This window comes from Syngnathus acus, chromosome 11, assembly GCF_901709675.1.
Source record: "Syngnathus acus chromosome 11, fSynAcu1.2, whole genome shotgun sequence".
Classification (NCBI taxonomy): domain Eukaryota; kingdom Metazoa; phylum Chordata; class Actinopteri; order Syngnathiformes; family Syngnathidae; genus Syngnathus; species Syngnathus acus.
The window spans coordinates 2767171-2786297 of NC_051096.1; the positions used below are offsets into that span (position 1 = coordinate 2767171).

At 45.0% G+C, this 19127-nt stretch overlaps 4 protein-coding genes across 6 annotated transcripts; 3 read left to right on the forward strand and 1 right to left on the reverse strand.

The window, feature by feature from the left end:
- Positions 1-24: 24 nt before the first annotated feature.
- Positions 25-3125, reverse strand: fbxl6 (F-box and leucine-rich repeat protein 6). Of its 2 annotated transcripts, none has more exons than XM_037263973.1 (10): positions 2820-3125; positions 2055-2519; positions 1822-1980; positions 1677-1740; positions 1459-1590; positions 1239-1343; positions 1058-1171; positions 670-907; positions 342-585; positions 25-220 (listed from the first exon to the last, which is right to left on the reverse strand). In XM_037263973.1, exons 2-10 carry the CDS (start codon positions 2501-2503, stop codon positions 49-51), a joined length of 1677 nt encoding a protein of 558 aa, XP_037119868.1. In that variant the 5' UTR covers positions 2504-2519; positions 2820-3125; the 3' UTR covers positions 25-48. The 2 variants fall into 2 exon arrangements, with proteins under 2 accessions (XP_037119868.1, XP_037119867.1); XM_037263972.1 differs by having other exon boundaries at positions 2055-2557.
- Positions 3126-3930: 805 nt separating this feature from the next.
- LOC119130153 lies at positions 3931-7091 on the forward strand. The gene is made up of 3 exons (XM_037263835.1): positions 3931-4032; positions 4292-4358; positions 4430-7091. Exons 1-3 carry the CDS (start codon positions 4030-4032, stop codon positions 6895-6897), a joined length of 2538 nt encoding a protein of 845 aa, XP_037119730.1. The 5' UTR covers positions 3931-4029; the 3' UTR covers positions 6898-7091.
- Positions 7092-7557: 466 nt separating this feature from the next.
- Positions 7558-10726, forward strand: slc52a2 (solute carrier family 52 member 2). Its single transcript, XM_037264039.1, has 5 exons — positions 7558-7850; positions 8360-8944; positions 9398-9692; positions 9753-9876; positions 10103-10726. The coding sequence occupies exons 1-5, from the start codon at positions 7721-7723 to the stop codon at positions 10310-10312; spliced, it is 1344 nt and encodes a 447-aa protein (XP_037119934.1). The 5' UTR covers positions 7558-7720; the 3' UTR covers positions 10313-10726.
- Positions 10727-10860: 134 nt separating this feature from the next.
- si:ch73-196l6.5 (riboflavin transporter 2) lies at positions 10861-13371 on the forward strand. 2 transcript variants are annotated; one of them, XM_037264053.1, is made up of 4 exons: positions 10861-11158; positions 11602-12590; positions 12656-12779; positions 12857-13066. In XM_037264053.1, exons 2-4 carry the CDS (start codon positions 11617-11619, stop codon positions 13064-13066), a joined length of 1308 nt encoding a protein of 435 aa, XP_037119948.1. In that variant the 5' UTR covers positions 10861-11158; positions 11602-11616. The 2 variants fall into 2 exon arrangements, with proteins under 2 accessions (XP_037119948.1, XP_037119949.1); XM_037264054.1 differs by lacking the exon at positions 10861-11158 and having other exon boundaries at positions 11617-12590; positions 12857-13371.
- Positions 13372-19127: the final 5756 nt, after the last annotated feature.

Below are 19127 nucleotides of genomic sequence, written 5' to 3' on the forward strand. Positions count from 1 at the left end.
TTTTTCCATTATTTGTAATGGGGAAAAATAGATTGGAATTAGACCGATTCACTTCTCGAACGGATTGTGGTCGAAAACCGAGGTTTGACTGCATTCCAATTTGTCCAGCAACTGGCGAATTTCCTCTTGTCCGCGATAAATTCGTTTTACCCCTCTGGGTAGATCCCGACAGGAGGACAGGTTGAGGTAGTCTAGTGCTGATGTTTGGCCGATGAGAAGCCTGTGAATAAGCAATTGATATTTAGAACTTTTGATTTTGGTAATCATGATAATCTTTCGTGGCGAAGTGGCTGGGAATCATTACTTCAAAAGGTAAACAAAGAAGAGGTAGTTTCCGTTACCTCAGGGCACCTGCTGTGATTTTGGTCCCGCTCAGGTTGAGTGACCGCAGGGTGTCTGTGTGGTTGGCCTGGGCCAGATGAAACATCGCCGCCTCCAAGTCCTCCTGAGAAAAAGGCTGATTGGCCACATCCAGCTGCCGCAACGTGTGACTCCACTTCTGCGTCAGGGCATGGAGGCCCGTATTCAGGGACAATGTGCCCATGTGGCTGCTGAAATACTGAGCCCAGAAGAGGCACTCCAGTTCTGCCAGACACAAGGTTGGCACATTTCAGACTTTTAAAAACCTAGCTTTGATTTGTGACCACAAAGTAAAAATCATGCCTTTACCAAGACAAGGTAAAGCCTCCAGACCCGCAGATGTAATGCGTGAGCAGCCACGCAGGTCCAGCACCCGCAGCCGGGGGGAGCCAAAGAGTGTGTCCCGCAACTGTTTGTCGTTTATGTAGGTGTACGACGCAGTGGCAATACACAGCTCCTCCAGTAGAGGGAAGCCAGGAGATGATTCAGCACCATTACTACTATTAGTATTCTTGAACACCGGGCAGACGTTCAGCATCCGGAACGTCTGATGACAAGAACAATAGAAATGTTTTGTCGTAATGGATTCAAATCAAAAAGCCGCAACAAAATATGTAGGTTAAGTCACATGTGGAACACATTAGCCACTTTGCTCTTCGTATCTGCGCTTGTGACTTGAGTCACCTCTGATATTTACCTTAAGTTTAGGGCAAGCTCTCTGTAGCGCTTGGATACAAACAGTCACTTCGTTGTCTTGACTGTCCAGCTTTGTGTTAACCTCCAGCATCTCCAAATTGGGACAGTATCCCCTCTGAAAACAGAAGCAACGTAGTAATCGTTGTTTCAAAGACATTTGAGAGAGACTTAAGGTTCCTTACAGAGATGAAGGAAAGTCGGTCACACTTTGGTCTGTGGGTGAATTTAATCTGCTGGATTTGTGCGCCGTGATCATCCAGGTAAGTGAGAAGACCAGCCTCTTGAAACTACAGCAACACAATTATTTCATGTACTACATTGACGGAAAATTCCAATACCTCCTAAACCAGTTTTTGTGCCTCTGCGGGGCCGCTGAGATGTTCCTCCACAGGATGGGCTCACCTTCGTGTACTGTAGGTTTAAGCTACGCAGTGAGTGGCCGTGCAGGCCCAAACTCTGGAAGCCCGCCTCCGTTAGGCCAGTACAGTAGGAGAGCGTGAGCGAGCTCAGATGAGAGCAGAACTGCGACACAACCTGATGGGATTTTTTTCTTCATTTCTATAAACTGTAATTCCACACATTCCAAAAATCAAATTTTGTAAAAAAACCTCGTGACCTACATTGACTGCATAGTCCACATTCTCAGTCCAATGATGGAGGGAGAAATCCCGTAGCTGAGAGAATCTGAAAACAAAAAATAAAGGCAAGATTTAAACAGAACATTCACACAGCTAATCTTAACGGCAACATCGTCGTGCAGCAGACCTGCTCTGCGTTAACCAATCGAATGTGTTTTTAATCAGTCTCCGACTTTCTGGGTTCTGATGTTCGCCCGGCGCGATCCAGCAGTGACCGACGGAGACTTTCCGCCACAGGATAGGAGAGGCGGCGGCGATGTTCCACAAGCGGCACACCCTTCCCACCCTAGCACGTGAAACAAATCATTTTTAGCTAAGGTAAATTTACATACATCAACATCAAGACTGGTCGAACACCACCTGCACAGAAAGGGCACGGCACCATCTTCCATGACCACCATCTTGAAAATATTAACCAGAACCTCCTCAGGAAGATTTTGACCCCATCTGCGGTCGTGTGGCTTCGCCGCTAACAAAGGCGGCGTCTCCTCTTTTTCGACATTCTTTTTCTGTCCTCCCTTTTTCTTCTTTATCTTGGGGACCCATGTGGGGCTACAGTCCTGCGAAGTGGTGCTGGATAAGACGAGGAGCATGTCCTCGCCCTCGTGGACCGTGTATCTGGGGTGCTCCATTCTCTTCACGTTGGTCCTTTTCTTTTTCACGTTGGTCCTTTTCTTTTTTGCTTTTTGTTTTTTGAGCTTAGTGGTGTTTCTCCTTTGTGAAGCATTTTGCGGATTTGGTTCTTGATTTTCCTGAGTGGATAGGGAAGCCACAACATCTTCAACAGCCCCTTCAGCAGACGCCATCATCAGGATGCTCTCTTTGCTTTTATAAAACAATGAACACAGCCAGTCACAAATAATCTGAAAACAAGACCGAGAGGAATGTTACTGTATATGTGTTATTAAATTATTACTATATTCTAGAATAGTCTTGGTAAAATGGTTACATCTTTATCAACATATTTGCAGTCCACTATTTTAAACTATCTTTCATTGGTGCATGTGTGAAGTGCTTTGTGTCTTATTATTACAATTTACATTACATTCGTTACCTTTATATGCATTTATTATTAACCGAACCATTGCAAAGTGCCATTCAAAAAGATTCAAGTTGTTATCTTACCTGAAAGCTGTGGGCCGACCTGTAGCTCTTTTATGCTATTATCACACTCGGAAAATGTTTTTCGAACAATTTCCACATGGTCACTGTTGTTAACCACTGTTGCAGCTAGCTGTTCGCTAAGGAAGTCAGCGACGCCGCGCGATAAAAGAGTCACAATTACAAGGTAAAGTGGCGTATAACTGGCCTCGTTAAATTTCGTGAGCTAAAACTTTTGAATATTTTTTAAAAATCCAAGAAGTGTCGGAAATTTGTAGCCTCTGTTATTGCGTTATAGATGTTTTAAGTTCCTCCAGGTTTTAGGCGAGATACGCCCTGCTGCTGTATGATTGGTTGCAGGATGCGCACCACTCCAATATGATTGGCTGGAGCATCTGGGACACGCCCTACAGGAAACGCTCGCCATAAAACATTCTGTATTTTATTATTATTTATAATAATAATAATTATTATTATTATTAAATTCAGGTCATACAGGGTCCGGCAAAATGATCTGACACATTTGTAGGTTTAATAAAATGCAAATACATTAAAGAAACAAAAACGTTATTTTTTTTATTTTCGAAAAGTACATATAATGCCATTTTGTTCTGTTTTGTTTCGTTTCATTAAATTTTCGTTTCAGTTGCTAACATGAATTGGACGGGTGAGCATCGCGCTTTCATTGTGGAAACGTTTATCAAGAACGAATCTGTAACTGCAACACAACGAGCGTTCCGTTTGCGCTTCAAACTCGGTAGACATGATCCCGTACCTCCTCGAAACACGATCTTGTTATGGGTTACTAACTTCAGAGCCAGTGGATCAGCATTGAAACGAAAATCAAACGGCCGACCTCGCACCGCCAGAACTCCAGAAAATGTGGCAGCGGTAAGACCAAAATAACAGTATTCGAAAATAAATTGAAACGAAACAAAACAAAACGGCATTATATGTACTTTTCGAAAATAAAACATCTTTTTTGTTTTTCTAATTTATTTGCATTTTATTAAACCTACAAATCTGTCAAATCATTTTCCCGGACCATGGCCTTTGAAGGATTTTGCCACATCTAATATGGCCGCCACGTAAACATGTCTGCACGTCGTACCGCGATAGCTAGTCTGTCTACTACATCTACATCACTACATCCAATCGCACTGTTTGTTGTGTTTGTTAATTTCTGTACGGGTCAGGGAGCTCAAAGCCACCCTGTCGTGGCGTGGGACATTTCATGGTAAAACACGCGGTAACTTTATAATTATTTTGCATGATATTGTCTGTGTTTTCTCTTCTTAGCGACAGTAGCGCTAATTCTACCGCCTGCAATGTATCGCTAATGAATGGTATTTCAAGTTAATGCTAACGTTAGCTTCGCACGTGACGTTCAATAACACTTGATGTAGCTTTGCAAATATTTAGTTTGTGCAGAATCACTCTCCCCTGCAAACACAATAATCATAATGTATCGTTCACTTGTTTCTCTACCATAACAGCTGGCAATGGAATCTGGAGGCAATTTCTCTCTTTCTGGGAAAGCAGTTATAATTGAAGCAAATTTGAGTAAGTCTAAAGACATAAAGAAAGCTGGAATATCAATTGATATTTGTACAATTAATGTTTCGGTTTTTCAGGAGATGATTATTATTGGAAGTTGGTGGCAGACTTCATTGGCCCTCAAATGGGGGAAAGCTTGTATCTTGACAGAGACCTTTGCAAGAACAGATTCCTCATTCAAAGTGGACTCATGAGAGAGGACAATAACTTCCCGTGGATTTCCATCATCGATTGGTTGAAGAAGATTTTCCCAGCTTACCATTCGGCGGACTTTCGGTGCTTGATCGAAAGAGGCATCGCCGCCACCTTGAGCTTGGCGGGCGAGGCCAGGCGTGTTTTTCTGGACTCGTATGTCAACTTTAACTTTGTGGGCCCCATATGTGATAGTATCGGTGTCGAACGAGACCACCTTTTAAAAATGAAAGACTTTTCTGAGCGCGCGCAATCCATTGAGGTCACCAACGGTTTAATTATGGAGCTGAACAACTTTGTGATAAGGGAGAAAGTTTCCCCCATCAACTTGGTCACCTGGCTGAGGAACTTCAACCCGCAATACTGCAAAGATGGCAACATTCAAAAAGCTTACAGTGTTCTGAAGCTTAAGCTCAAAAAGTTAAAGATGTGCCACCTCAGTTCGCAAACGAGAAGTCACAGGCGGAACTTTGTGATGGAGAACTGGCTTCAAAGTCCGTTTGAGCTGGTAAAGTCCAAAGACTACCACAAGACCTTTCTCAAAAAGCGCATGCAGTCACCTCCCTACGAAAAAGTGTTGTGCAAGGAGGAATACGACGTCTACGAAATTTCTCCCGGTGTGGAGTCCGAGCAGAATTCTTCACTTCGAGTCGTCAGGAAAGACGTGCCGGTCTGCTGTGGCGGCGACGCCAACAACGACAAAGTGTTGCCGTCTCTCCTGGACGTGGCCATGTTGTCTGTCCAGAAGCTGTCGAGCATACACGGCGGGCAAACCAAAAATTGCAAGAAGATTTCCTCGGACCTCCTCAGAAATCAATATGCGTTAACGTGCAAGAAGCACCCCGCCATGGTGGACTTTGAGAAAACACTTAACTCGGTCGGCGAGCAGGCCTCGCTGGCCCCCCCGGTGGTCTTCCTGCACCACAACGCCAACTTCTTGGTGGATGTACATGAGACGGTGGAGCAGCAACTCATGGCCTTCGAGAACGAGATCACCCAGTCGCGGGGTGACAAGCTGGGCCGGGACGGGAACCCGCTTTTTAAGAAGGTGCTCAGCTTCAGCGAGAGCGCCACCTCCCGCTTCATCTACATGGCCACGGACATGCTGATCCCCGGCAAGGGGGCTTTGCTGAGCTACAAGAAACACTGGATGGCCTTCTGCGCGGAGAAGCAAAACGCATCCAGGCTCGTCAGAAAGCCGTCGACGCTGTTTAGCAGTTACTTTGAGGCGGCCGCAGGCCTCACTCACCACCACAACGAGGTGGCGCTCTTCTTCTCCGACATGCTGGCACTCACCAACGACCAGAGCCCCAACGTTCTCCTGGAGAGCGTGGTCGCCGACTCCAGCGATTCTGTCATCCAGAGCATTGTGTGCGTTCTCGCAATCATCTACTGCAAAGTGGTGGGGCCCTACTGTCAGCTTCTAACCAGCACAGGTGAGTATTCCCTCTTCAGCCAGTACCTACTCTGCCTCTACCAGAAGTGTCTCGAATGGTCCAAAGACCCATCCACTCTGATGGTGCCCGAGAAGGTCACTAATGTCTTCCTGCAACTTGCGCTGCAAGACCAGCTCTACCCCGGCGTGTACCACTACTGTGACGATTTGCACACCAACAGGGACCTCATCAGGGTCTGCTTGAAAAGGATGATCAAGGTGATTACTGGCGTCGCCGAAAAGCACCTGATGGACTTCCTGCCGGGAGGCCGTTATGCCAAAGTGCCGTCGGCCGATTTGAACATAAAGCTGCTGAGCTGCAAGTTCTACATACTGATGGCCGAATATCCCTACAGCCAGTCGCAAAAACAGAAACGATGCTCCGCGCATTCGGACAGCTCGGAGGACTTGAGCTCATCTGACTCTGAAGAGCCTTCCAGCCAGCAAGCTCTCAACACTGACGGCGGAGCACAATGGGCCAAAGGTCGGGGACGGCCGAAGACGGCTAAACGTTCAGTGAACGTCTATCCAGAGTGCATGGACTTGGACTACATCAGCGCCATCGTGGATCGGAACGGGGGGGCGTGCCGCACCCAGCAGGACGTGGACAAGCTGATGCTGCGCTTGGCCAACGACAACAGGAAGACAAAGTGGGAGGCCGTCCGCTGTGAGATTGCATACCAGAAAATGGTGCTGGGCAACACGGACCCCATGCTCAATTCCAATTTCCGCAACGTCACTGAAATGGTGATGAAGCTAAAGCTCTCACTGCCCCGCGTCAAGCCGGGCTACTCCATTGTGTTGGCGCCACGCAAGACCGCCGTGATGAAGCGTGTGCATCAGAGAGTGGTGGACGATTCCCAAGCCATCCCAAGCCCGAAGGAAACCAGCGGGCCTAACATTGTCCAAGAATCGTGAGTGTTTATTTACAAAGCATAGCGATGACTAACCGTCTTTTTCACTCAACTGTAAAAATTTATTTTTTTACTGCTCGGCATATCTGGGTCGTCCTTATTCTGGGATTTTGAAACATGTTATCATGACAGCGTAAGTGACAACTAAATTGATCATGAATATTGCTGAAAAAATAAAAACGTCTGTCAATATCTGCATGGTTAGCCATTGTCCTGTTTTTAGCTCACTCGAGGACATTCTTGTAAAATATTTGTGTCAGCCAACAAAATCATAAATGTGGAAAAATGCATTCCATATCAGGCAGAAATGTGTTAAATGAGTAAATTTAGATGAAATAGAAAAATGCATCGTCCCGCCCCACTCAGTTGTATTTGATTTAAAAACGAACGCACCCATCTCCCAGGGTTACCAGCGCCATTTTGATGCTTTTGAGGCGCTCATAAATATTAGATACATCTTAATTTAAAGAAAAACGCGAGAAAACACAATGGTAACTTGTTATTCGGGCCATATTATGGTTAAGACTGTCTGTGTTATGTATCCTATTTTCTTTTATAATATATATACAACGTCGTACATTCATCACTAAATACAGCCGAAAAGGCGTTGAAAGGCAAGGCGTCATTTATTTCCGAAGAGTACCCGAAGGCATCTCAAGGGGCGGGAACTGTTTGTCAAGTACCCACCATTGCTACCGTTCCAACGCGGCGAGAGTGGCAGAAGTGTGACGGTGATTAGTTAACAAATAAACCCGTAGCCGAACCGCGCTCACCGGCTTACTCTCCGTAATTTCTTCTCCCTTCCTTGGGTCAAAGTCGGCGGCGTCATGTCGGCCGGCTGGTGGAGCAGCGATGCGGTGACCCACGTCCTTATGGCGTTGTTCGCAATGGGCTCGTGGATTTCCGTCAACAGTTTGTGGGTCGAGCTCCCGGTCATCGTAAGCGTGCTGCCCGAAGGTCAGTGGTCGCTTCTTGGCGTTCACCCGCAAGATTTTGCTCCCTGATAGGAAACCATTTAAGCTAGCAAGTTAGCGTTTGACACTTGAGCCTCCTTAAACATCAGTTTATAGATTTAAATTGCATTATGCTAATAGTCGCGATAGTCATATGTATGTATGAACATGTCATGCGACATGTACTTGAAATAATAACTGTCTTGTAATACAATCAATCCACTGTGAGGTCATAGTTCACGGTTATCTGGTGATTTCGCAACTAAAAATGACCGGTTTAGCAAGCTGCTTTTTCCCCTCTGTTAACAAATATCTTGCGTAAACCACGAGAATCTGCTTTTGAATGTTTAGTAGGTATTTAGAATCCTTAAAATACGTACTATTGTAAAAAATTATTGTTTTAATGAAACTAATTTCTCAGCAAACGTTTCACATTCCAATTTAAGGAATAGAAAAGTAAAACTCAAAGATGACCTTTTTTTTTTTCTTTGAGTATCTGTGTTGTCATTACAGGTTGGAATTTGCCGGCCTACCTCTCAGTCTTGATTGCGTTGGGCAACATTGGTCCAGTGGCGGTAACCGTGACGCATCACTGCGCACCAGGCCGACTCAATGAGCGCCTGGTCATCCACTGCATCCAGGCGCTGGCGCTGGTGGCGGCGGCGCTGCTCGCCATCTTCTGGGCGCGCACCACGATGGTGGCAGGACAGCTGCACTCGCTGCCCTTCCTGCTTCTCACCTTCGTGCTGTCGCTCGTGTGCTGCACGTCCAACGTCACATTCCTGCCCTTCATGTTCCGCTACCCGCCGCAGTACATCCGCACTTTCTTCGTCGGGCAAGGCCTGAGTGCGTTGTTCCCGTGCGTGGTGGCGCTGGGGCAGGGCGTGGGCCAACTGGAGTGCCCCGTCGTCAATGGCACCGTGCAGCCGCACTACCTCAAGGAGAACTTCCCGGCGCAGAACTTCTTCTGGTTCTTGTTCGTCATGCTGTCGGTTTCCGCGCTGAGCTTCCTGGCGTTGACGTACCGACCGATGGCGTTGAAAGGAGCTGCGCTGCCCTCATCGGACGCCTCACGGGGTTCCTACGCAAGTATTGAAAGTATGATAAAAGATTTCATTTGAGAAACTTGTATGGAAAGATATTTAAGATATTTACATTTCCAAGTCTGTATGTATAAATATCCCCTGCTATACAAGAGCAAAAAAAATGCAAGTACAAATTTAGGCTGCCTTTAAAATGTTCCTGCTCGCTCATATCCATCCGAAAAATTGGCACTTCCTCGACATGCAGAAATCTTAAAGATCTTCAAGATATAGGTCATCCCATTTGTAACTTTCTTAATAGCGAAGCTTTAGCGCCATCCTGTGACAGTTAGTGGTATTAAGGTACTCCAGAAAGCTGTACATTTTTAAAAAAAATAAGACGATAGCTTAGAAGAATGATCGTCATCTGCAGATTACTGTAATTTACATTATGTGATTTACTCAGAATATTTTTAACAATAAATTCTGGCATTTATGGTAAAGTAGCAATTCACAAATGTTCTTGCAGCAGCGGCCAAGAGCGGGGGGGACGAGGTGAACCCGATCCAGAACGGCAGCTCGCCGTCGTCCCGGGAGGACTTGCGCCAAGAGGAGGCACCGCCCGCTGCGCCGTTTTGGACGCTGCACAACGGCTACCTCCTGGCGCTGCTGGCCGTCTCCAACGCACTCACCAACGGCGTCCTGCCGTCCGTCCAGAGCTTCACCTGTTTGCCTTACAGCACCATGACCTTCCACCTCTCGGTGGTCCTCGGCAACATCGCCAACCCCCTGGCCTGCTTCCTGGCCATGTTCGTCATTCTAAGGTGAGGTAGCCGTGCTCGTGACTGCTCCGAGTCCAGCTGACCTTTTTGCTTACCTTGCAGGTCCTTTCCGCGTCTCGGTGTCTTGTCTTTGGGGGGCGGGGTTTTCGCGGTGTACCTGTTGGTTCTGGCTTCCCGCAGTCCGTGTCCTCCTCTGCAGGGGACGACAGCCGGTGTGGTCTTAGTGGTGAGTGGTCAGTCTTCTTATTTTGTCATCCACACCAACAGACTTTGTAGTCATGAAAACCAGAACTTAAAGGTAACTGAAGTTTTATTTCTTCTCTTATCTACCTTATGTACTGAATTCCATCTGATGCCCCTAGTGTTTGGAGTTGTGAAGTACAATGTGTTTCAAGACTGTTAAATTCCAGTTTAAGCATTTCAAGTGACCCGCTCTTGTGCCTCCCTCGCAGGTGGCCTCCTGGATCCTGTTCACAGGCCTCTTCTCCTACCTGAAGGTGGTGATCGGCACGCTGCTGCATGAAGCGGGCCATGCCGGCCTGCTGTGGTGCGGCATCGCCATCCAAGTGGGCTCGCTGGCGGGCGCTCTCGCCATGTTCCCCCTGGTCAACATTTATGACATCTTTCAGCGGGGGCAGGACTGCGTAGACGCATGCCATTAAAGTCAGATAAGAACTTTATTTTTTTTTTATTTTTTATTAAACACAGCTCCCATAGAACAGAAGCATCAGTGGTTCTGAAGCACGGGATGGTCCGAACTGGTTTCTGACAGGGGGAGCTTTGTGGTGCCTCATGCTGGCCGAGGGGCTTTTACGTGCTCTTAAAACACGAGTCAAACCTGTGCGGTTGTTTACACTCGGACCATGTGACACTTGTTGCCTCAGGGGCACAACCGACATGCCCCGCCCCTTCAATCTACACTATTACCTACTTCAATATTTAATAATCCACACTTGACTGCTGCTCCTTGTGCTGTCATAACATCTAGAAGGTAATGTTGCTTTTTAGCGTCCAGGATTTGAGCGGAGAATCCTAATTTTTTGCACTGGCATAAATAATTTTCTTTTTTTTTCTTTAAAAAAAAATGACCATCACTAAATGACTACTTGGTATATGTGACAACTAATGTAATTAAAAAAAATGTTTTTATTAAATTGTTCCATAGTGTCTTTTTTGAGACAACTGATTAGTTCACAATGAAATGAGTTTTTAACAAGATAACCCTTTCGATTGACCTTCGAATAGCTTTTGTCTCGGGCCAGCGAGCGTGCGCTCGGAACCACAAGGAAACAACGTAGCCAACTCTCACTGAGTCGGGTCGAAAACAGCGCTGGCATGTGATCCCACCCGGAAGGCGTCCCACGAAAACAATGTGATCGGCAACATCAGCACGTGTCACGGCTGGATGAGCGCAACACATAACGCCACGCCCACTCTTGCCGAGGAGGCTTTTATTCCCGGACTCGCGGCTCCGCTCACTCGCTCCTGACAATCCATTCCCACTACTTGTGAGTATACTTTTTGGATTTCCAAAATGCATGTTGATGATGTCATCCAATGTTTTTGTAGCTCTAACTTGAGGTTGGCCTGTTCTTATTGGCACGTTTGGGTTGAGACAAACGGACAACTTTTGCTTTTATCGATCGGCTGCCGCTGTTGCCTCACCGCTTATACAAAAATAGAATAAGTATGATTTTATTTTCAATGGATCCAAGTGCAGTTGCGATATGTTCGTATGAGCATCTGGGACTCGGTGGGGGGTGAAGACCACGGGGAGGCAGGAATGTCTCATGTCCCACGTCAGATCCTCTCAACCTTGAGAATAATAAACAGTTGCACTTTTGTACTGTTGACGTCAAACTTGACTGCTGAAACACCTGCACAAGGACCCGAGTTTTAAAAAGCAAACCTCATTGTGAGCACGACTAACCTCAAAGCTTCTCTCCTCTAGATAAGAATCTCCACCATGTCAGCGCTCACCCACCTGCTGGCATGCCTTTTCGGCATGGGGTCCTGGGTGGCCATCAACGGTCTGTGGGTGGAGCTTCCCGTGATCCTCTCCCAGATTCCAGAGGGCTGGTACCTGCCGTCGTACCTCTCAGTTCTCATCCAGATGGCCAACGTTGGGCCGCTCTTCGTCACCCTGATGCACCGTTTCAGACCGGGAGCCCTTAGCGAGACGGCGGTGATTTACGTCATCGTCTCCTTGGGTGCGGCGGCCACTTTCCTGTTGGGTTTCTTCTGGAAGGAGACGGTAGTTGTGGCAGGGGTGCCTCGCAGCGTGGCCTTGCTCATCCTCGCCTTCTTCCTCGCCACGGTGGACTGCACCTCCTCGGTGACCTTCCTTCCCTTCATGATGCGCCTCAAGCCCCAGTACCTGACAACTTACTATATCGGCGAGGGCGTGAGCGGCCTCCTGCCGGCGCTCGTGGCGCTCGTCCAGGGCGTCGGCGTGGTCCACTGCATAGACGACGCCTCCGACCAAAACGCAACAGACAGTTTACCCACGTTGCGGGCTCAATGGCAGCCGGCTAACTTCTCAGCGGAGGTGTTCTTCTTCTTCCTGAGTGCCATGATGCTGCTGTGCCTGCTGGCCTTCCTTCTGCTCAACCATCACCCCGCCGTTGCCAGGGAGAAGACCAAAACCCAGTACGCCAGTGAGGTCAAGGACAAGACCTGGGCGGCAAAGGGCGCCGCAACGGAGCCGCGCAGAGCCTCAAGACAGAAAAGTGGATTTGGCCTCGGTACTTACAGCCGGATGCAGGTGTTGTACATCTTTGTAGTCCTGGCGTGGGCCAACGCTCTGACCAACGCGGTGCTTCCGTCGGTGCAGTCGTACTCTTGCATACCGTACGGAAACACCGCCTACCACCTGTCTGCCACCATGTCGGCGGCGGCCAACCCTCTGGCCTGCTTCGTTGCCACCTTTTTCCCTATAAGGCAAGCAAGACAACGGCGGGGACTCAAATTGTCATGATTGAAAAATTTCTCATATTCCTCACCAGATCTTTGTGGCTGATGGGGGCGCTCACATTGGTGGGCAGCGGCGTGGGGGCTTTTATAATGAGCATGGCTGCCCTGAGCCCGTGTCCTCTGCTCGTGAACGACACCTGGGGCGGCATCGTCATGGTGAGTTGAGAAAACCGTTTTCGAAGGTGAGCGAATTTCGCTTTAACGTGATCTGTTTGTGCGCTCGCGCCGAGCAGGTGCTGGCGTGGATCATCTTCGTCCTCACTCTGTCCTACGTCAAGGTGATCATCGGTGTGATCCTTCGCGACGAGGGCCATAGCGCCCTCGTGTGGTGTGGGGCGGTGGTGCAGCTGGGCTCCCTGCTGGGCGCCATCACCATGTTCCCTATGGTCAGCGTTTACAACCTTTTTGCATCAGGCGACCCTTGCAACACCCGATGTCCCTAAACGACATGGTAGTCTGTTTACATGCTAACAAGAATGTGTGAGAATGATTTGCACCCTCTCATTATATTTAAACTCCTAAACTTAGAATTTACAGGTGTCATGTAGTTGAAGTAAACGTGGAGGGTTCATATTTTGTACTGTTGACTTTTAATGATCTAGAATGATTTCCTTATATTTTTGTTTGTCTCTTTGTGTAAAATAGCCTGATGGGTTGAAATGCTGCTGCTGTCTTTGGAATGTTTGTAACTCCACTGCTGTGAAAATTGTTTAAAAACAGGATACATTTCTGTCCAAGTTCATCTGCATACTGCCAAGTTAATTTTTTTTCAAGAAAACTATAAATAATTTAACGTGATCTAGGTTTTTAAGGGAGGACATGCAAATATACTTATTTATATAAATTGATATTTCCCATACATACATACATACATACATACATTACATTACCATACAGACATACAGTGCCTTGCGAAATGTTGAACCTTTCAACATTTCGTGACATTTCAGGCTTCAAACATAAAGATATAAAAGTTAAATTTTTTGTCAAGAATCAACAAGTGGGACACAATCGTGAAGTGGAACAAAATTTATTGGATAATTTAAACTTTTTTAACAAATAAAAAACTGAAAAATGGGGTGAACTGCCTTCCCGTGCATCAACGGATCAGTCAGTGAAGGTGTTGCGTCTCCTGGCGTGAACTATGTAAGCCAGAATGTAGATTTACGATTTGCCAAGGAAAGAAAGAACCACTCACTGAAACACCACTTCTTTTATGTACGTTTTCTCCAAGTTAACGGCTAACTTTATTGCATGAAAGGATGCGCCGTTATGCAACAACGGGGAGATTATGCTTCTCTTTGGGTAATCTTGATTTTATAACACTTGTAGTAGTTTTTAAATAACGTGTATGCATATATACGCCTAAATATTGTTATCCAATATATCGACTGCAATTTCACATTGGTTTGAAATTTACTTTTAATATTATTATTATTATTTTCAAATAAACATTTATGTTAAAACTTGTCTGGTGTTTTATTCCTTGTTCTTTTTATTCGCCAATTAAAACATAAAAATCAGACATTTGGTTAACTGCTTTATATGACAATATGTGTCGGTACACCTCATGGACACTTCAATAGGTACACTACACGAGGTAAAAAAAAAAAAAAAGAATAAATAAATAAAGGGTTAATTGCACAATAAAAGCACATTTGTGCATTCTCACACCTGGGATCAAACCAAGTTCTTATCGAGCAAGAGCCCGTGTCATTATCCAGTCGGCTATTTAGACCTAGAAACTCGTGATCGTCTGCACTGTTTTGTACTAGTGATGTACATTTCAGTTAAGTGAACTGAATCTTTAGAATCGGTTCACTCAAAATATTTGTTCAAAAGAATCGTTCACCGAATCATTCACGACACTTTCTTATTTATTTATTCTTTTTTCCTTTTTTTACCTTGTGTAGTGTACCTATTGTAGTGTCCATGAGGTGTACCTAATCACAGGCCACTTCAATAGGGAAAAAGCTTAAGTGAAAGTGAAAAGTGTCACACCCGCCCTCACCCCCACCTCCTGATTGGCTGTTTGATCTGTGACGTCACTCGGACACTCCATTAGGTACACCGCCATTTTCAAGTGTATCTAATAACAGGCCACTTTATTAGGGAAATATCATGGTCAAAGGTCACAGGTGTCAAGCTCTAGTCCTCGGGGCCGCGTTCCAACATGTTTTCCAAGTGACCCTCGTTAAGCGCACCTGCGTGAAAAGTTTTTGGTCACTTTCAAGTTCTGCAGGAGCTAAAACTTTACACGCAGGTGCACTTAACGAGGGAATCACACGGACACTCCATTAGGTACACCGCCATTTTCAAATGTACCTAATAACAGGCCACTTTATTAGGGAAATATCATGGTCAAAGGTCACAGGTGTCAAGCTCTAGTCCTCGGGGCCGCGTTCCAACATGTTTTCCAAGTGACCCTCGTTAAGCGCACCTGCGTGAAAAGTTTTGGTCACTTTCACGTTCCGCAGGAGCTAAAACTTTTCACGCAGGTGCACTTAACGAGGGAATCACACGGACACTCCATTAGGTACGCCGCCATTTTCAAGTGTACCTAATAACAGGCCACTTTATTAGGGAAATATCATGGTCAAAGGTCACAGGTGTCAAGCTCTAGTCCTCGGGGCCGCGTTCCAACATATTTTCCAAGTGACCCTCGTTAAGCGCACCTGCGTGAAAAGTTTTTGGTCACTTTCACGTTCGGCAGGAGCTAAAACTTTTCACGCAGGTGCACTTAACGAGGGAATCACACGGACACTCCATTAGGTACGCTGCCATTTTCAAGTGTACCTAATAACAGGCCACTTTATTAGGGAAATATCATGGTCAACGGTCACAGGTGTCAAGCTCTAGTCCTCGGGGCCGCGTTCCAACATGTTTTCCAAGTGACCCTCGTTAAGCGCACCTGCGTGAAAAGTTTTGGTCACTTTCACGTTCCGCAGGAGCTAAAACTTTTCACGCAGGTGCACTTAACGAGGGAATCACACGGACACTCCATTAGGTACACCGCCATTTTCAAGTGTACCTAATAACAGGCCACTTTATTAGGGAAATATCATGGTCAAAGGTCACAGGTGTCAAGCTCTAGTCTTCGGGGCCGCGTTCCAACATATTTTCCAAGTGACCCTCGTTAAGCGCACCTGCGTGAAAAGTTTTGGTCAATTTCACGTTCCGCAGGAGCTAAAACTTTTCACGCAGGTGCACTTAACGAGGGAATCACACGGACACTCCATTAGGTACGCCGCCATTTTCAAGTGTACCTAATAACAGGCCAAAAAGAAAAAAGAATAAATAAATAAGAAAGTGTAGTGAATGATTCGGTGAACGATTCTTTTGAACAAATATTTTGAGTGAACCGATTCTAAAGATTCAGTTAACTGGAATGCACATCACTCTACAAAACAGTGCAGACGATCGCGAGTTTCTAGGTCTAAATAGCCGACTGGATAATGACACGGGCTCTTGCTCGGTAAGAACTTGGTTCGATCCCAGGTGTGAAAATGCACATAAATGTGATTTTATTGTGCAATTGACCCTTTATTTATTTATTCTTTTCTTTTTTACCTCGTGTAGTGTACCTATTGAAGTGTCGATGAGGTGTACCTACACATATTGTCATATAAAGCAGTTAACCAAATGTCTGATTTTTATGTTTTAATTGGCGAATAAAAAAACAAGGAATAAAACACCAGACAAATCTTAACATAAATGTTTATTTGAAAATAATAATAATAATATTAAAAGTAAATTTCAAACCAGCAATCTAATGTGAAATTGCAGTAGATATATTGGATAACAATATTTAGGCGTATATATTCATACACGTTATTTAAAAACTACTACAAGTGTTATAAAATCAAGATTACCCAAAGAGAAGCATAATCTCCCCGTTAATGCATAACGGCGCATCCTTTCATGCAATAAAGTTAGCCGTTAGCTTGGCGAAAACGTGCATAAAAGAAGTGGTGTTTCAGTGAGTGGTTCTCTCTTTCCTTGGCAAATCGTATATCTACATTCTGGATTACATAGTTCACGCCAGGAGACGCAACACCTTCACTGACCGATCCGTTGATACACGGGAAGGCAGTTCACCCATTAACTCGTTCGCGAACGGGAAAGTCAGGATTCGTTCCCTCACTGATTCGTTCTCGCGATGAACTGGAAATGCAAATCACTCACTCACTGACTCGTTCACTCACAGATCCGTTCAGTTGATGAACGGGAAATGCAATTCACGACTCGTTCGTGAACGGGAAGTTACGTCATTTTCTTCTTCGTTTTGATTTACGGCGTGGTGGCACCAGCTTCAATGCGCATTACCGACACCTACTGGTTGAAGTCATATGAACGGAAAAAAGAACGAATCACTTTGTATCGATATGATATCGTATCGATATGATATCGTATCGTGACAAAACCCGCGATTTACACCCCTAATATAGTATATATATATATGTGTGTGTTTTACGTTGTTATATGTGTTGGTGGCCCCCAAAATAACAAATGTCGGCATAACGTTTTTTTTTATCAACCTTTTATTCAAACACATTCGGAATAATAACATCATCAACTATAACCCAACAAATACAAAATTAAAACATCAATGTCGGCATAACGTGTGTTGGCTGGTATAGCAGCAATGCTGTCTGTCACTCACTCGTGAATCTTCGCGAACGACTAATCAGCAGCGAGCGATAGATGGAGGAGGGACTTTACGAGTCAGTGACGTAATTTCCCGTCCACGAACGAGACGAGTCAGTGACGCAACTTCCTGTTCAGTGTGTGCGTGTGTGTGTGGGGGGGGGGGGCGAGGGGGACGATTCGTTGAACGATTCGTTTGAACGAATCTTCTGAATGAACTGATTCTAAAGATTCAGTTCACTTAAAAGAACTGGAATGCACATCACTAGTTGCTGTGTGCTCTTACTAAAAGTGACACTATGACGGCTGTGGTGCGTTTTCGGTCCGATGGAAATCAGAGCATGTAGTTCAACGGGAGAGCCTGGATTGTTCATTTTTCACCAACGTAAAATACACAGTCAAGTCGAGACACCTCGACTGTGATAGCCACTCAGCCGCTGTCAGAACAGCAGAGCGTCTTTAAAAGTGACTTTGTTCTTAATGTCGCAATATTTTATAGAGCTAGTCTAAAACAGTAAACAAAGCCATATTGATTCTTTTGGATTTTGATCACAATCACTTTCAATAGTTTATTCCTTACACTGTCTAAAACCTTTTTTCAAAAACTGTCACTTTCATTTACAAAAGAAATACAATTTAAAGAATATTTAGTATTTATTTTTATTCAATTATTCGACTCTCCATAATATATAGGAATATAACTTTATGCCTTTTGTTGTAATATAACTGATTTTAATATAGAAGCTGGTGTAACACTTCACAGATTTTTGTTGGTGGTGTGCCTCGAGGTGTTTTCCAATGAAAAGGTGTGCCGTGAATGAAAAAAGGTTGGGAAACACTGACCTAGACATAATAAAGCACCCGGTGACGAGACGTGACACACATACATTACATACATTACATACATTACATACATTACATGCACGTGCACACATGCACTACATACACTACATACACACACACACACACATATACACATGTACACATGCACATACACACATGTACACATACACACAATACACACAATACATACATACAATACATACATACATACATACACACATACATACACACACACATTACATACATTACATACATACATTAATACATTAATACATACATACATACATACATACATAACATTACATTGCACACACACACACACACGCGCACACACACAAACAAATACATACACACCATACATACATACATAAACACATACATACCACACAGTTATCAACTGGTCACTAGGTAGCGCATACATACACACATAAATACATACATACATTACATACATACATACATTAATACATATATACATTACACACATACATACTTACATACATTGCATTACATTACATACAATACACACACACACACACACACACACACACACAGACACACACACACACACAAATACATACACACCATACATACATAAAGACATACATACCACACAGTTATCACGACTGGTCACCAGGTAGCGCTCGTGTGCAAAAAAGCCCCAACCAAGCAGGAGGTTGGTTCTATCAAATTATGATTACTCCTAATCGTTCCAGTCCACAAAAGAGGAAGCCGTATCTCAATTTTGGTCTGTTTATATTGTAATGAAAATCAAGAGTCAGATGTCTATTTTCGAAATGAGACGCCAAACGTCACTATATAAACCAACCTATTGCTGTAGTGCGCACAAGTCACCGCAGGGTGTCGCTGTTGTATCGTACTGCATCGATATCGTTGTCATCCAAGATGTTATATAAAAACATTAAGCTGAGTTTTGCATCCTAAGAGTTTTATTTTCATTTGACTTGTAAATGTTGACTTCACCTTTGTCCCCTCTCCTTAATGAAATAAAGA

Bases quoted from the DNA above. Each gene is read 5' to 3' on its own strand.
- fbxl6 (XM_037263973.1), bottom strand. From the start codon at position 2,503: ATGATGGCGTCTGCTGAAGGGGCTGTTGAAGATGTTGTGGCTTCCCTA. The intron at 1,172-1,238 runs GTAAGGAACCTT...TTCTGTTTTCAG, and splicing joins ACCGACTTTCCTTCATCTCT to AGGGGATACTGTCCCAATTT. The intron at 908-1,057 runs GTAAATATCAGA...TCTTGTCATCAG, and splicing joins GAGCTTGCCCTAAACTTAAG to ACGTTCCGGATGCTGAACGT.
- LOC119130153 (XM_037263835.1), top strand. The intron at 4,359-4,429 runs GTAAGTCTAAAG...TCGGTTTTTCAG, and splicing joins TATAATTGAAGCAAATTTGA to GAGATGATTATTATTGGAAG.
- slc52a2 (XM_037264039.1), top strand. From the start codon at position 7,721: ATGTCGGCCGGCTGGTGGAGCAGCGATGCGGTGACCCACGTCCTTATG. The intron at 7,851-8,359 runs GTCAGTGGTCGC...TTGTCATTACAG, and splicing joins CGTAAGCGTGCTGCCCGAAG to GTTGGAATTTGCCGGCCTAC. The intron at 8,945-9,397 runs GTATGATAAAAG...ATGTTCTTGCAG, and splicing joins TTCCTACGCAAGTATTGAAA to CAGCGGCCAAGAGCGGGGGG.
- si:ch73-196l6.5 (XM_037264053.1), top strand. From the start codon at position 11,617: ATGTCAGCGCTCACCCACCTGCTGGCATGCCTTTTCGGCATGGGGTCC. The intron at 12,591-12,655 runs GCAAGCAAGACA...ATTCCTCACCAG, and splicing joins GCCACCTTTTTCCCTATAAG to ATCTTTGTGGCTGATGGGGG. The intron at 12,780-12,856 runs GTGAGTTGAGAA...CGCGCCGAGCAG, and splicing joins CCTGGGGCGGCATCGTCATG to GTGCTGGCGTGGATCATCTT.